Source organism: Rhinolophus hipposideros (assembly GCF_964194185.1).
Source record: "Rhinolophus hipposideros genome assembly, chromosome: 5".
NCBI lineage: Eukaryota > Metazoa > Chordata > Mammalia > Chiroptera > Rhinolophidae > Rhinolophus > Rhinolophus hipposideros.
In genome coordinates, this window is record NC_138051.1 from 75,829,689 (window position 1) to 75,846,767 (window position 17,079).

Below are 17,079 nucleotides of genomic sequence, written 5' to 3' on the forward strand. Positions count from 1 at the left end.
AACTGCTTTCCAGAACATGGGACAATTTATATACATGTACACAGTACGTGGTACCTTTCATGGCATCTTCTCCAGCAAGGAGTTTCGTCAAATTTTCATCTTTACCCAACCTGCTTTACAAAGGTTACATAGGCCCTGGTCAAACCTACCTTGAAGTTCAGCAAAAGGTCATCTTTCTCCTCACAATCTAATCATCCAGCATAGAACCACAGCTCAATGTCACCGGTCCCGAGGTTACAAAAGAAAACGCTAAGAAGCATGGTGTGAAGTGAAAGGTCATGGCATTAAGGCATGAGGGTATCAATTTTTTCCACAGTCAGCTGACTAATGAAATAGGGGACTGAAAAAGCAGAGAATGGCCTCAAACAAAATTTTTTCCTGTCTGCTTTCAGTCCCATCCCCACTCAGTACATAATCATTCAAAGTGAGAGCACAAAGGCTGCTTTTTGATCAGCTCGCTACAGAAGTGGCCCAGAGAGGTGAAGTGTCTTACCCAAGGTCACACAGCGGAAAAAAATGCCATTTGTATCAAGACCACAAGGAATCCGTGACTCACAGCCAGCAAATCGTGTCCACGAGTATACAACTCCACTTGTGTTTATCCTCTTAACTCCATTTACAACTTCACCAGCAATGTCAGGGTGGATAATGACGGGGAGCTGGAGACAGCATACGCTATCTAGGGGCTCTGAAAACCAAAACTCATGGTCTGTGCCAAAGTCAGCTGTGAGAAGAGACCGAATCATCTGGACAGGCGCTGTTCAGCGTCATGCTTCAGAAAAGCTGCTGTGGTCCAGCTACAGGTCGTAACCCCTTCGGAGAGGTTCCCTCAGCCACCTCTTATGTCCTGTACCATATCTGTCTCTCTCTTATTTTTCTTCTGACATTTGAAAATTCCCCAGAAACAGCCAGTCACTTGGACATTTTGTTTAATTAAAAAGAAAAGAGGGGAAAAGACAAGTTTACAAAGCACCACGGTAAAACAGAAATCATCGTTATAACAGTTTTATTCAAGTCTGTGTGTACTCTGGTGGTGAGACCAGGCTGAGATCAGCATTACACTGTAATACGATAAGAGGTTTAGCCATTGAACCAAGCCTGCTTGGCATCCCTAGTCAACAATTTACAGTACCTTGAAAAAAAAAAAAGAAGCCAAAGAAAAGAACCTGAAAATTTTTCTTCAGGACTTTTCTATTTTAAATATTGTTGACAAATTATAATAACTTAAATCCCAAAGCAAAATGGGAATTCAAAGACACAGGGTCAGGACACACGGACAGGACACTAGAGCAGGGAGGGCATAGGGATGAAAACTAGTAGCTAATTAAAGAGAAGGAAAATGAACACATACGTGAACTTTCACTTTACCAGGACTCAAAGGCTCTAACAGGGGGAAATCCCAAAGAAAACTTTTCTGCGAAGTAGATAAAACCCATCTCCAACTCCTTTCCTTAATTCTCTAGAAGATATAGTCTTAGACCAAATCTGTGTGTGAGCACGGGAACGTGTGTGTGTGGGAGGGGAATGGGTCATGAGGGAAACTAGAGGAAATATTTGACAAGTTCATCATCTCCCTTCTTTGCTACAACTGGGTACCAAGGGCATGTAACTACTCGATACAACAAAAAAGGCAAAAGCCTGGCTTCAACTTCCACACAAGGAGCAACAATAAGGCTTCCAAACTCAAAAGACTGGGAGGGACATTGAAGCTATGGCAAAGAACAAAGAATGGGGCAACTGGAGGCTAGAAACAGAGGAGAGAGGCCCACAGGCCTTGAGTGGTCCTGGGAGAAGAGCTAAAGAATTGACACATTCAACTCATGTGGAACAAATCCTGAAAAATTGTGGAGAGGAAACAGTGGAGGAGAAAGCAGCCAGTGGAGAGGAAGGCGGCTGAATGTTGAGAGGTTACAAGTTCTGCTGGGTGAGTCCAGTCACAAAAGCAGATGATGGGTTAGCCATGGGACACACTTCTCCTGGGACAAAGCCGTCACAAAATCTAGGTGTATCTAAGCTAGATTGATTTTATCCCAGGGCTTCTAAATAGTGGCCTAAAATGTGCTCAGAGGAAAATGAGAGACAACTTTGGAGCCAAGCAGATCAGCAATGTAGCTGCTGTGTGATCTTGGGCATGTTACATAATGATCTGAGCCTCAGTTTCCACATCTTTGGATGGGGGTCATACCTCCCCTCCCAAAATGATTGAGTATATATATATGAAAGCACCTCCCACACAGAGGAAATGTAATGATTTCTTATAATTTCTGGTTACTCCCCACGCCTAGGCCAGGATAAACCCATATCTCACTCTGACAGTGATGAAGAAAAGAGCCATAGCCAGCATAGCTTCTGGAACTGGAGGCAGAGAAAAATGATGAGAGTGAAATAAAGATGAGAGAATAATAATGGTAGTAAAAAGGATACTGGTGGCAGTGATGTGATGTCTTGACGTTAGAAGGCTCTCTAAGGCCAGGCACAGTGACCGCTATAGGCGGGCAAGGAAGTGAAAACACCTCCACCCACTTGAGTCCTTTCTGAAATCTGGGAGAGAGAATGAGTATGGTTTGTGCACATCTCCAGAAATTCAAAGATGTCCCAAAAAGGCTTAAGAAAGGCTCCTCTCTACTGTAATCACTTAACTTTCCCTTAAAACACGTACACACCTTTAAGTGGCCTCAAGGTTTCAGAGAGGCTGAAAAGAAGCCAGAGGATATCAAGAAAAAGTCACCCCCAATTACAGGTCCAAAGATGAAAACTGTCCTTGATGCTTCACTGTTCTTTCCTACGTAAATGCGAACACTCCCAGAGCTACCACCTCACGGAGGACTTGAGGGCAAGGGCAACCAGAACAAACAAATAAGCCTAAAACCTCCTTCCCAACTCTGCCTGAGCACCACCACAGATTCAGACGAGGGGCAGGCAGGGCCGGGGCAAGGGCGAGGTGACTGAAGTGCTCACCTGGGTTGCAGAACTTAAGGGGGCACCAAAAAGACCAGTTATCAAGATAAATCGTATTTCAGTATTTTAAATTAAAATAAATGAAAACAATCCATGTTGAACACAATATCAAAATTTTAAATAAAATCAGCATCTGTCCATGCAGTTGTCTGGGTGTGAAGGATTTTAGAAATGTGGACAGCTTAGTGCTTTTGAAACTTGGTCTTGCACTTTAGTAAGTGCAAGAGCAAGTAACACCATATCCACAGGCCCGTCACTCCCCAGGACTCTTCATAAAACCAATCTGACCTCTCGGTTCAGAATTCCTGGATGTCCACTTCACGTGTCCCAGCAGGAAAGGGCTGTCTCTGAACCTCAGGAATTATGTTCCAGTGTTTAATCCAGAGACACCTATCTAGTTGTCAGGTCCACACCTGGCAATCAGTCTAGTAAAACTAGGTTGTGGGTGTTGGCTGGGAGGGTGGGTCAGGCCAGTCAGGAGGGAAGATGGGTCAGGAGAAAGGCCTATTTCCAAGAGAAACAAAGAGAGGTGTGGAAAAGCTCCTGGCTCTGGTAACCAACTGGGCCCTTCTCCATTTATTGTTTCTAGCTGCAGTTGTGAGCTAAAAACCCAAAGCAAGGCGACTGGCAGGGGATGCAGGGAACCAGACAGTAAGAATCAGGAAGGACCAGTCCTACTGGCTCCAGATTAAGGAGGGAGCCCAACCTTTGGAAGAACAAATGCCAGGGCTCCCTGAGAAGCCTTGGGGTGGGGTGGGGTGGGGTGGGGGGTGCAGCCTGCTTCCAGGCTGGTAATGGACAAAGGAGGGGGTGGGCCTGTCAGTATCTCATCAAGTCTAATGGGAAATATTCAGTCAACAGTCTGAGATGAGAGGCTCACCTGGCCTGCACAGCCCATCAGAAACCCAGGGTTGGGTCAGCCTAATTAGGCACCTTAGCCCTGTTAATTAGCTTTAATCAGCCAGGACTCCAGTTTTTGCCTCCTGCCTTCCAACACTAGTGTCTGAGGTGGCAAGCACCCAGGTGGCAAAGCCAGGAAAAAGCCAAGGCCCGAGGACTCCCCGGAAGCAGTGGTGGGTTTTCCTTTCTAACGTGGATTTTTATTCATTTGAATTCCTGATCTAAGAAAACAGTGTTTGCCTGAAAGAAGAGAGGCACATTTGAGAATGTGTTCCGAACAATTACTGTAGCTTGACAAGAAATCATCCTCAGGCCTGAAGCCAGAGAGAGAGGCCCATGGTCTAGAAGGTTGAACCATGTGGAGCTGACCATTTTCCAAATGTTTTTGACTTACAAGTCTTCTCCCTCTCCGTCCCACTTTTCTCCACAAAGGGAAGCAATCTAGCCAGGTGAGGATTACCAGTGCTGAACCTGGGGCTCCAGGACCTTACATTTTAAAGGTAGAAGGTCTGCTTCCTGCTTCCGGTACGAAAGGCAGCATCATCCTTAGTTCGTAGTTGGGCTCAGAGGTCCACAGAGGGGAAGAGATGCTGCTCAGGTCACCAGATTCCTGCCACCACATTCGCTTACGGCCACAATGCACTGTGAGGGCTGCTCTCACCTCCCACCCAGTCCACAGTCTCTGGCAGGGCCCTCAGGAAAAGCCTGGTACTCCAGAAACGGCCGCACCTGCTTCTTCCCCCAACCCTTCAAGAGGCAATGGAGTGTTCCTGACCTGACAGGGCCTCACACGCTAGAGTCTAAGGCACAGGCTTAATTAAACACGAGGGAAAGGTCAGGTTCTGCATTCAGAAGGGACTGCTGGGTGGACATTTCAACCCTGAAGCATATCATTCACAGTCATCCAGCTTTCAGTAGCCACAGCTCTGTGCTTGGTTAAAAGCAAGCTTGAAGAGTTAGGGCTGCTGATGAAGGGTCTCCCTCCTCATAGGGGAAGGAGGCAGGAGGGCTCCCCAATATGGGGATTGTGGAGCAAGAATCAGGCCTAGCTGCCCTTGGGGTGTCTTGTGTCCCTGAGCAATCATAGTCTGAAGGAAAAGGGCTTCTTGAGGAAGCCCATACCATGACACATGTCCCAAGGGTCAGCAGACCCTTTCCCAAAGATTTCTTCCAGGAATTGGCCTGATTCCAGTCTCTAAATAAATAAGACCCTGGGAGTGACTCCAAGAAATCAGAAACCTGAAATTGTGATCCTGATGCTGCTTCCCACCTCCCCATCTCCTACTTCCTCCTCTGTCAATCAGACACTAATGGTAGGGAGGATCAGCCTGCCAAGTTAAGTGAGGGAATTAGGAAGGATGCTTGTAAACATCAGGTGCTACATAAACGCAGAAAAGCATGTGCCTCACCATGGTCCCTATTAGTCATGCAAAGCCAACTCCCAATCACAACTCTTCCAGAAGCCAAAGGAAGAAACAGTCGGTGAATCTCCTTGAAATAAAGGTGGTGAGAACCACACTGTCAACTTCAGCAGTTCGTCCTAGTCACTGACTGCAGGGAGCCACGTGCTTCACTGACCTGCTGATACTTACTCTCATTGCCCTTGTGAGGGAAGCAGGTGACGGCAGCTTTTACAGGAAGGAAATCTGAGAGGGGCGAAGGGACGAGCCTGAGGTCAGACACCGAAAGCAGAATAGGGAACAGAGCCAACTTGTTCAGGTCTCAGAGCCTGGTGGCCAACTCAGCAAACAATGCACGCAGCTTTTTAATCTCTCTTCACTTGAATCTTCACCTTTAAGCATTGCCCCACCTCTATCAGCAAGGATATCGAATATAGAAGGAAAAAGATGTAATTTTGTAAAAGTCATGAGGAAAGGGTAGCATTATTCCCAGTCATGCAGGTATCAGATTCATCCTTATCATTGTTGTCGTCACTACCAGACCCGCAGGATGTGAAGTTAAGAGCATCCACCACAGCTCTTAGAAATAATATGAGGATAACTGGGACCTTTACTCAGCCCCTGGCAGTGATCTGGATGCCCAAGGGGATAAACGGAGGATAATCCTGTTTAGAATCAGTGGAAGGAGCCAAAGGATCCTATCACCCGCTTCCACATAGTGAGTGCCTGCCAAGAACAAGAGAAAGAATCTGTGAAGAAAGAGAAGGGAAAAGGAAGGCCGCTCCTACCGCTGCAGAGGTTGCGCCCCAGCTTCAAGGCCTGCTGCTGACCATGAGCAGAGGCAAGGGAACCTGGGTGGACAGAAAGCAACTCAATCCCCTGACTATACAGGATCCAGATCCCGTCCCGACCTTGCCCTGCAGAGAAAGAGTGTGGCAAGCAGGGGCCCCTGAGACTGGGTTTGGAGGAGTGGAAAGTTCCCTCTTCTTCATGGAAACTCACAGAAGCATTTTCAGAACAATCCTGCTTCCTCCTTCTGCAGGTATAATTAATTCTTCCCTTAGCACAGACCCAGGTTTCCCTTGTCGTCCCCCTGGATGGAGGAGTAAGAACTGGGTTCAACCTCTCACTCAATGGCAAGTGGCCGTCATTCAGTGTACGCTACCTCAGTTATATACCACTTCCAAGAGAGATGGCTACACCTAACAAAATGACAAAAAGTAGGAAATGAGCAAAGGAAAAATCCCTGCCTCATATCAGAGAACACTGTCCAGAGCCAGCACAGTTTATATTATGCTGTAGGCCATACCCCACCAGAGCGCCATTTACTGGGGCCACATGTTTACAGATGTGTTAGTGGCTCAGGGGCTGGAGCTAGAGAGAGTCCAGGGAGAGGGAACAGAACAGACCATCTGTGTCCCTCTCCCCACCAAGAATGAAGAGGAAGTCACTTGGTTTGCTGAAATTGCTGACAAGATTCACGTATGCTGGCATTCAGGCAATGCCAGAATTCAAGGAATCTGCAGGTTGGCTTCCAACATCTCCAGAGAAATATTCCATGATAAAAGACAGTGGAGCAACATTTAGAGAGTCTTGAGGGGAGAGGAGCAAGACCTAAGAATTCTACTCTCCATCAAATTGTTATTCCCGCACAGACAACTGTTCATACTTGACACAGGAGGCCTCAGGGTAAGGGGAATAGTGAAGATACACATGAGAAAGCTCCAGAAGAAGCTCAACACTCTACTTAAGGAAACAAATTCCAGAAAAGTCAGAGTTGGCCATGTTGTTTTACTACGTAGCTCATGGTGCAGAGCCCAGCATTAGGCGCTATCTGGGCCCAGAGACAGGAGGCCTTTGTCAGTGTCCAGTGCGCGAGACTTGAAGGTTATTGTACATCAGCGGTTCAGTAAGCATCTTACAATCATCACCGCCTCACCACATCCAGGTAGGAAGGTAATACTAATGGCTCCATTTTACTTCAAGGGTATCATAAAATGGATAGCCTGGCTGAGAAGGAATACCCACAGTTCCAACGCCCAGTGTCCAGGACCCCTCACCCCGACCCCATCGGCTATTCTGGTGCAATGCAGAGATATTTATAACCCAAAGTCCACTAATTCCAGGGGCTGCAGGAAAGGTCAACGGAAAGGAATAACACACGGAGATCAGACAACGAAAGGGACAAACACAGAAACTTCATCTCTGGCATCCCAAGAAACTATTCATGGGATGAACATATATTTGTATATATGCTGCTGAAGCGAGCACAAATGAGCATATATTTGTATCTGAATCTGGTCTGACCATGTTCGGACCCCAGGCAGGAGATGGGTGCCATCAACAAGTGCTGGTTTCTTCCCTTCTGAGTTTTTCAGAAAGGAACAAGGATAGACAGACAGATTCTGCTATCCTCTTTACTGAAATCAGTGTATTTTTCCTAACTCCCTTCCCTCCCCCCAGTTCTGAGGCAACTCGCCCTACCACTGGTTGGCTCAAATAAATAGGTGGGGCACCTGGAAGTGCAGGTAGGTAGTGCCAAGACTATCAACTCCCATGCCCCACTCCAGGGCACCTTGCCTTCAGTCTTCCAGCTAACATAAAAGGACTTAGGACACAGAAAAGCTCTTATCTCACACTAAACAAGATTCGGATTCATGGGTGTTGGGGAAGAATGTGGAAGAGGAGCAAAATCAATCACAGAACATCCAATACTGGTGTTTGGGAAGGCTGAAATCAGGGCCAACAGAGGGACCCCAGGACAGACTCTGGGCATACCCAGGGGGCTTAGGAGAGGGAGCAGCAGACAGATTTGGCTGAGTGACACTGCAGGGTCACCCCAAAGGCGAGGAAGACTGTGGAGAGTGGGGCACATGCATGCACTCCCTCCCCTGGACCAGAGCTGATACCCATAACCCCTCCAGTGGACATGGGTAGAAAGGCCCTGCAGGGCAAGAGACCCTCTGAAGTGGCCCTGCTTCCATCCCTTCCATCTTCAAAGTGCATTATCAGTGCAAGAAGTAGGACTGGATCTCAGGGGGTCCAACTCTGAGAAAGGGCTGTGCCAGCCAGCTCCCCCCGCCCCCATATCCTCCTGCTTCCTCCGTGCCACCCCCCTGACCCTTTCCAGGCTAAGACCAGAATTCTTGCTGGATCTCATAAGGGGCAGGCCTGTGTGTGTTCAGTTCAGCTCTGCACAGTGGCACAGTGCTGTCCTGACTCTGGCCATCTGCATCCAGGTCCAGAAGCGTCCGCTCGCTGGGGGGCAGTGGCCCTGACTGGAATGGGAGCAGGGCTGGAAGTCCAGGCCGCTCTTCCACAGTGCTGCTGCTGCTAGCAAAGCAGGAGTCCAGGTTGCTGGGCGTCTCCGTGCTGGAGCTGTTGGCTGGGGAGGCGCTACGGGCATGGCTGGGGGACACAAACCACCAAGGGTCCAACCGTTGCCGGTTGGCAGAAGGACGTGGCCGAGGCAGAAACTCCAGGGTCTTGGGCCTTTCCAAGGTAGAGTCCTGCTGTGTGTTCCAGCGTCTGGGGGTTGGGGGAAAGACCACATTGGGGTCGGGGAGACGGGGGAATTCACCTGGGTCTCGGCTGGGGCTGGGGGTTTTCAACATTCCTGGTCAAAAAAGACAAAAGGAGAGGCATCAGATGATGGCACTTCGTTTCTGAGCCCGAAATACGCCGCTCCCTTCCCACCTTGCCATAGCCCTACTCACTTACGATAAGAGGAATAATAAATAATTAATGTGCATCTACCATGTGCCGTCCAGTGATGGGAGGCCCTGGAAATATACCAGTGAACTAGAAGGCCATGGTCACTGTATCTGATGACGATAAAGAGACATATGGGGGTCACATCTGTAATGAAATGACTTAAGGTGGATGGCAGCAAACTACAACCCATACGCCAGCCACCTGTGTTTGTAAATAAAGTTTTATTGGAACATAGCCACACTCATTCCTGCTCTCCCACTACAGCCGCAGAGTTGAGTAGTTACAATGGAAACTGTCTGACCCACAAAGCTTAAAATATTTAGTATTCGGCCCTTTACCAAAAAGGTTTGCTGACCCCCGATTTAAGGAAATGTCTGTTCATTCACAGTTCATTCATTCAATAAACATGTGAGGGGAACAAAGGTAGATACCAGAAATCTAAAAAGGATGAGTAATATAAGGGTCTCTATCTCCAAAGAGATCACATATTTGAGTTTAACAAAAAAATGTGAAGAGGGAGGGATAGCTGAATGGTCAAATCCAACTGTCATTCACACTCAAATCTCGTAGAAAGGGTATTGCCATCCCCTCTCCTACTGGATTAGAGGCGGTTTCCAAGTCAGATCCAAGTCTCCTAGGGAGCAAGAGACAGTGGTGGGAAAGACCTAGGCTGGGCGTATGCCTCCCAGGTGTCACAGGTGTCAGATGGTGAAGGCAGGCATATGCACAGGCACCGCAATTTACCTGGTCACATCTCCACATCCAAAGAGTCAGGCATGAGACAGGGATGAGTGGTGCAGGGTGTGCGGCACAGGTGAAAGCTTGCCTCATGAGTGTTTCTATCCTAATGCTATAATGAGAAGCAAGAGCCCAGCTATGTTGCAGAAAATACCCGTCCTGTATGCAGGGCAGGACTCCTTTCAGTAATTTCGTTCTCCTCTGCAGGGAACAAGCAGCGCCAGACTCCTGCCCTTCCTGTAGGCTGAAAGCACTGCACTGTGCACTCGAAGACCCAGTGCCTGCACATCTGCAGGGGTCCCAGAAACTGCCTGCCCTCTTTCGCTCCTCAGGCAAGACCCCCTGAGGTACAGGACAGAGAGAAGTCGGCCACTCTTCCACCCCAGAGCAGCACGTCTTGATTGGCTGAGTCAGAGAAATGGAGTTCACTACTGGGGGAGGCACAAAGGCAGGAAAAAGAAAGGAGGAGGCGGGCAAGACTCACCTGCTCCAGGGCTGGGGCTCAACCCATTGCTGGAGGGGCTCCTGCTGGCTAGGAGAGCCGCTGGCTTGAGGGCCCCATCTGAAGGAGTCCGTCGGTGACCACTGGGATGGGTGGGGGCTGTAAGGGTGACGTGGGTGGGAGTCAGAGATTGGTTAGGGTCTCGCTTGAAGCGCTCTACTCGGACATTGACCAAGGGGTTGTGGGTGCAGGGGGTCCGGGGTGGGGCATCAACTGGGCTGACAGGCATCTCATACACCATGATCTCATCACTGTCGGAACGCAGCAGGGAGCGGGTGGAGTTGCACTCGGAGATGGAGGAGAGAGACAGCAGTGTTAGGGAGGCAGAGGGGTCTCCTAGTAACAGCATGGGCTCTTCCTTCTTGAAGAGCTTCCGGGATGGGGGGCTGGTGCTCCGGCGAGGACGACTGGCCCTCTGAAAAAGACCCTCACGCCTCTTCTTCTCCTCCCGGGCTGGTGGCTCAGGTTCCTCCGGGGGAAGCAGCTGGCACTTGCCAGCTTCCAGCAGGTCAAACCCTAGGCCTGTGGCTGCGAGAACAGCCCCGCAACCAAGCAGAGCCACCTCACAGCGACGGTGGTGGGTGCCACCCCGCTTGAGGCTATTGGTTGGCGTCAGTTGAGGGGTACTGGTGGCTGAGTTGACTGGGGTGGGTTCCTCGTGGACTCCATCACTGGAGGGGCCATCCCCATCCTCTCCACGAGGGAACGGGATACAGAGGTAGGACTGGTTGGGTGAATGCTGTAGATGACTCTCCCCACTCCTTGGGCCTTCACTGTCCTCATCCTCTGTGAAGATGAGAAGAGGAACAGGAAAGAGGAAATGGGAACGAAGCAACAAGAATAAGATTCTCGTCCTATCCTCCATCTCCAGGCCTCCTGAGGTCAAGGGACTGGGCACTGAACCAATAGGGCTTTACCCTCCACACTCAACTGTGATCAGTGGGAAAATCACTCTCCATTCCAGAGCCTGTTTCCCTATTTGCCGAAAGGGGACCTGCTAATTTGCTCTTTCTTTAGAGCATAGGGACCCTCAACATAAGAAGCACAGTGTGTTTCCTAGAACATTGGATAAAACAGAAATATCCCTAATTTTTTGCACCTTAAAATTGGAAGGGACCTTGGATTTCTAGAATGATATCCTAGAGACTTGTCTTAGGACTAGTTTCCTGGAAAGGATTAGAATCCCCTACATGGGTAAAGGCCAATCTACTCTATAGACTGATTTGCTATGACCTTGGAAATCTACAGACATAAGAGGACTATCTGAAAGAGATCCTGGAGAAGAACTTACCCATTTAGTAATCATGGGCAACACTGTAAAGCTTCCTTAAGAGGAAGACTGCAGCGTCTTCTACCACCATCTCTTGTGGACTCCCCACATTAAAATACCAGGAAACAGACCCAGAAAAGGGAGATGGCTGATTCACGCCGCAAACTTCTGCACTCTCCTAAGGAGATTATAACTAGCCCCTTGGGATAGAAGGCCAAGGGCAGGCTCCATGGCAGCAGTAGTGATTTGGGAAGATTCAAAATGGGAGTAGGGCAGACTAAGAGGGAACAGGGTGAGGGACCAGGAGTTGAGTAAGAGGAAACGACTCCCATGCAGTAATACTAAGGGTCCTAAATAGTCCCAAAAGCTTGGCCAAGAATTCCCTCAGGGAACAGTGGAGAATCAAGACGAGGGCTATGCTTACCCATCTCCATGAGGCTGGTGAACCCTGGCAGGGCTGGGCTGCTCCTCGGGCCCTTCCCCAGGTTGGGGGCACTGGACGACCACTGTTTGTATCCATCTACCAGGGACTTGAGGCTAAATAAGGGGAAATGAGGAAACTGTTAAAACTGCTTACTTCTCTTCCTCCACCCTCAGCCGCATGGGCCTGTGGAAATGTCCTTCCGTCTGCTTAATTACATCAAAGCCCAAGAACCTTGGGATACAGGCAATAAACCTTACTGAGCCCACCTGCTTCACTAACAAAAGTGCACATGCTCTAGGGAAAGAAAAGCAGTGGCATGACCCATCGCCTTCACATGCTGCTATGGGCTATTGCGAGGTCTGGTGAGCAGGCTGGAAGCACGAGAAGGACTATCCAGCAGAAGCCAGGATCTTGCCTGAGCCCATCTTAAGGGAGAGGCCATCAATCCACAGACACTGAACACAACACATTGGTGATATTAGAAATACTGCAATGCCAAGACCTGCGATGCCAGGCAAGCTCTGGGCAAGGAAGTAGCAGAGATGGGCCAGGCCTCTCCACTCACATCATTGCTTAATTTCTCCTTCCAAGCTTATGGCATGCTTAGGCAACTTTCAAAGCCATCCACTTCTCAAACAACAAAAACGAGACAACAAAGCTGCACCCACACAGTGCACTTTGGGACAGACCTATGTGGGTAATACACAGTGCTGTACTTGAGCCCTCGGTTTGTCTGGGACTGGAGAGGAAAAGGACAGGAGCTCACTTTCAAATCCTTGTGATCAGCTCACACTGACAAGCCAGTAACTCCAGGATACAGACCGGGAGCCCCGCCCAACCCCCTTATAGGCTGGGGGAATCAGGGGCCCAGAAACACTGGTCTCTTCCCTTGAGGACAGCAAGAGGGAGGACTGAGAAATCTGTGCTATGGTTGCCTTAGAGATACGAGGATTAGAACCAGAGGTGGCTCTCATTTTCGGGATAGAAAAAGCTGTTCAACTAAAGCCTCCTCTTGCCAGCCCATCCTGAACGACCACCTTTTTCCTGACTTCAGATCTCTGTTTCAAGTGCTATCACAAACACCAATGAATTAAAGTACATTCTAGCCAACAGTGGTGTCCCCCAAAAGACACAGCCAGAAATGAGCATGTTGCTAAACCCCTAGCCTGGGTCTTCTAACTGATAATCTTGTAACACCGCCCCCAGCTCTGGATTCAAGGAAATCCAGATTAGTAAAGTCAAAGCTAGGGCTACAGACCAAAGGGTAAATAGCCAAGTACCGTCTGCGTAAAACTAAGGGTGCCCGGAGAACCCCAACAGGTCAGGGAAGCGAAGAACAAGCAATAGTCAACCCAACACAGGAATTTTCCCAAGGTGCACGATGGTACTGCTTAAAAAAAACACACAACAACAACACATCAGCACAGCCTGGTAATAATGAGGTTTGAGTCTCTGGGGTATGCTGGGAGAACAAGGAAATGGAAGGGGGATTATTACCAATACATTTGCAAGGGTGAAGAGTAGACTCACCCCAAGTGGAAATGTGGAGATTCTGATGGGGTACTTAAACCATTAGCTTTTTCACGTCTCTGAGGGGATCTTCAATGAATAAAGACAATCAGTAGTGGGCAGCAGCGGGCACATCTCGTGTTAGCCTTTCCCACACGAGAACCCTCAGAGCTGACCTCTAGCTACATCGCCATCCACCCTCCCCTTATCGTCAGCAAAGCCTACACCATTAAAAAGTATTAACAAGATGGCCCTGCTTTAGTTGTTACACACCAGACCTCCCAAATCTGTGTGACAAAGGTCCCTGGGCAGCCACAGCATAATTGCAGGGGGCCTGTGAACCCATCAATACCCAAGCTGACTACAGATAAGTGCGTATGTTTCCTACAGATATGTACTATTTTTTTAAAGTATGGAAATGCAAATTCACTTAACCTTATGAAATTCAAGATAGTTTTTTGCCATTATGTATTTTCTTCAGTCAACAGGGACTAAATTTAGAAATATTGTCATGCAGAGGCTCTCAAAAATATCTGACATTAAAGAAGTCTTTACTCGAGACTGGGTAGATTTATATTTTATCTCTTCAATAGGAATTGAGAATCATGAAAAATAAAGTCACATATTTTGAACTCACTCAAAAGTTTTGAGGGAAAAATCTAAATACGGAGGAAGAAAATCCCAAAGTTAATATTTGGTAAGGCAAAATAAAGTTACTTTACTAACAAGACAAAAAAAAAATCTTTTAATGAAGCAGAGCCATAGAAACTATTGGGATCCATAGCCACCCTCGGAAATCCTACCTAGAATCACACTAATGTCAGTAATATCACGGGATTCAGGGTGACAGCTTCTTCTCATCCCCAGCTCAGCCCTACTCTAGGCCAGGGCTCAAAGGACAAACAGAGGAGCTCTTGCTACTGTAGAATTCAGTATAGCCGAGCACTCTGTCATCCCCAGAGAGCTCAATCACTGAATTCCTACATCACTTAGGTAAGTTTGCCCTCATATCTAAATTTTCTATTCCAAGGTATAACACAGAGAAACAGATTTTGGACATGAAATCTTAGTGTTTGGAGGAATACCAAGGGCAGTTACCTTATAGGTTCAGGGTACGTATAAGCCTAATATTCAACCTTGGAAGCTCTTCGTAGAGCCACTTAAAAAGGTAAAGGTGGTTGCTACTTATACTCACACTAGGAAAAGTCAAAAAACATGGTTCTAGATTCTAACACCAAGAATAAGAAGCATAATTCACTATGTTCATTCTTCAGGTATGAAAGAGAATTGTATGAGAAACATGGAAGAACCATAGCAAATATGTACACATGCTCACTATGAGGCAGCTAATCGGTTTTTGTTTTTTTCTAAAGGAGAGTGCAGCTCAGTGGCCCATGCGGGGATTGAACCGGCAACTTTGGTGTTAGTAGTAATGCATTATAACCAACTGAGCTAACCGGCCACATGAGCTAGCTAATCTTTGCACTTCACAAAGATGAACTTATCTAATTTTCCATCAACTCCATGAGATGGGTGCAGATATAATCCCTATTTTATAGATGAGAAAACATAAAGTCCCCCAGCTGGGTATGGTGGAGCCAGGATTTGCACCCAGGCAGGCTGGGGTCAGCATGCAAACTCTTTACTACACTACTAGTGACTAGCCTCTGAAGGACTGGAACTGGGTACAATTTGTCTCCTAGGCTATAAGCCCACAGCAAGAACAGAGGGGGAGCTCATACACATCAGTGTGGCTATGGGGTGGGGCCTAAGAGAAGTTCTAGTGGCCCTCGAATTATGTCTAACTGCTCTACTAGAGCTAGATTATTCTGTGGGCCGCTGCTTCGGGATGAGCCTCAAGTCAAGAGTCTCATAATCCACTCTTCCTTCTCTTTCTTCTGAGCAGATGTTTTAAGGGGAAGAGCCAGATATAAGGGGAACGCTCAGGAGAACTCTATATCTGCTTAATGCTTGGAGTACTTGCTACTCTGACTAGGACACCTTCAGGGGTCAGTGAACTATAACTTGTGGGCTACATCCTGCCTGCTACCTGTTTTTATAAAAACTGTTACTGGAACATGGCCATGCTCATTCATTTACGTCTTGTCCATGGTCTATGGCCACTTCTGTACTACCACAGTGGAGTTGAGTAGTTACAAGAGACACCACTTGGCCCACAAAGCCTACAATATTTATCATCTGGCCCTTATTGGAAAAAGTATGCCGACCCCTATCCTAGGAGATTCCAGGGAAAAAGGAGATTGGAAAACTTTGTGGTAAAGATCAAGAAGCTTATAATTTCTCAGAAAGAAGTGAAACACGCAACAGAGAAAATGGTATTTCACATCATAGTTGAAAAGAGCGCACCCGATGTTAAATGAGAAAGAATTTCCCATCATCTGGATCTTACCCTTCGTCTCCTGAGGCAAGCTCCTTCTGACCAAGTGTACCCGGCCCCCACGTCCGTCCTTTCTTCTTGGGGGCCCTCTTCTCTTCCTCTTCCACTTCCTCCTTCGGGAAGACTGAGCTCCGGCCCCAGGTTTTGCTGCTTTCACCTGGTGTCACTGCGAATAACAAAGGTTGGATGGGATCTGAAAACAGACAGAGTCCCCCCATAACTAGCCTCTACCCAAGCAGGCAGACACACACACATGCACGCGCGCACACACATGTTTTGTTGGGTGGAATTGGGGGTGGGGGGGTGGGTGAGGAGGTAGGTGGAAGAGAAAAAGATAAGGGGTAAGGAAGATGTGGAAGTACTGAAATTTGGTAAGAAAGTGCTAGAAAGGAAGAAAATGAGGATTTTAAGACTGTGGAGAAGGAAGTCAGAGGACAGGGAAGGAATAGGCCTACAGAAATGTAATAGATAAGAGAGGAGGAACAGTCCTCAGAAATTGGTACCTGAGAGCAAGGGCTGAAACCCAAATGTTTCAGAGACTTGGCTTATCCCACAAATGAGTGAAGTGAGGGAACTAAAGCAAAATGCAGGGCATGGGGAAGCTGCCGTGAGCTCCAGCCAGCTGTGACCACATGCAAAAGCGAATCCAATGACTTAATATCAAGGAAAGCCAGAAATCTAGCGTTTTTGTTGTGGTTTTTTTTTTTGATGATTTCTACCTTTAAATTAGGGAAACTAATTCATTCATACACACACATGCATGCACATGTGTACATGTATGTGTATGTGTAAATTCTTTTTAATAAACACTGCCATAAAAATAAAATTGGTCCAGATTTGGACTATCATAAAATATTTGGCAAGTTTCCCTCGGACGACACTTTGAAGCCACCCTTCCCTGGGAAGCATGAACAAAAGAAAAACAATGATGCACCAAATATGGAGGAGCTCACAAGGTTCCCAGGCCACGGTACCAACCTATACGTACATCATACACCTGTTTCCAAATTGCTTCATACCCACAATGCCCACATACCCTTTTTCTGGTATCTGACTAAGAGCAAAAGGTAGAGGAAGCAGCAGTAAAACTAATGGAGGAAGACAAGGGGAGGGCTACGGTTTGCGTACATATGTGCATGTATATACACATTGTCGAGAAGAGGTGGCAGAAGTTATGGATGGAGCAAGCCTGGACCAGTCGGTGGCTGGACAGAGTAGGGGACAGGTGCCCCTGGTGTGTTCTGGCCCCAACTAATTTGGGAAACA

At 47.7% G+C, this 17,079-nt stretch overlaps 1 protein-coding gene across 2 annotated transcripts in view; it reads right to left on the reverse strand.

Annotated features, from left to right (window-relative positions):
* Positions 1-989: 989 nt before the first annotated feature.
* Positions 990-17,079, reverse strand: part of MAP3K9 (mitogen-activated protein kinase kinase kinase 9) — a 74,056-nt gene continuing 57,966 nt past the window's right edge. The window contains exons 8-12 of one of the 2 annotated variants that reach the window (XM_081048445.1): positions 15,826-15,979; positions 13,437-13,505; positions 11,907-12,019; positions 10,195-10,998; positions 990-8,874 (exon numbers count right to left, since the gene is read on the reverse strand). In XM_081048445.1, coding sequence (XP_080904571.1) covers positions 8,390-8,874; positions 10,195-10,998; positions 11,907-12,019; positions 13,437-13,505; positions 15,826-15,979 — 1,625 coding nt within the window. In that variant the 3' untranslated portion in view covers positions 990-8,389. The remainder of the gene's footprint in view (positions 8,875-10,194; positions 10,999-11,906; positions 12,020-13,436; positions 13,506-15,825; positions 15,980-17,079) is intronic. The other variant, XM_081048446.1, reaches the window with a different exon arrangement.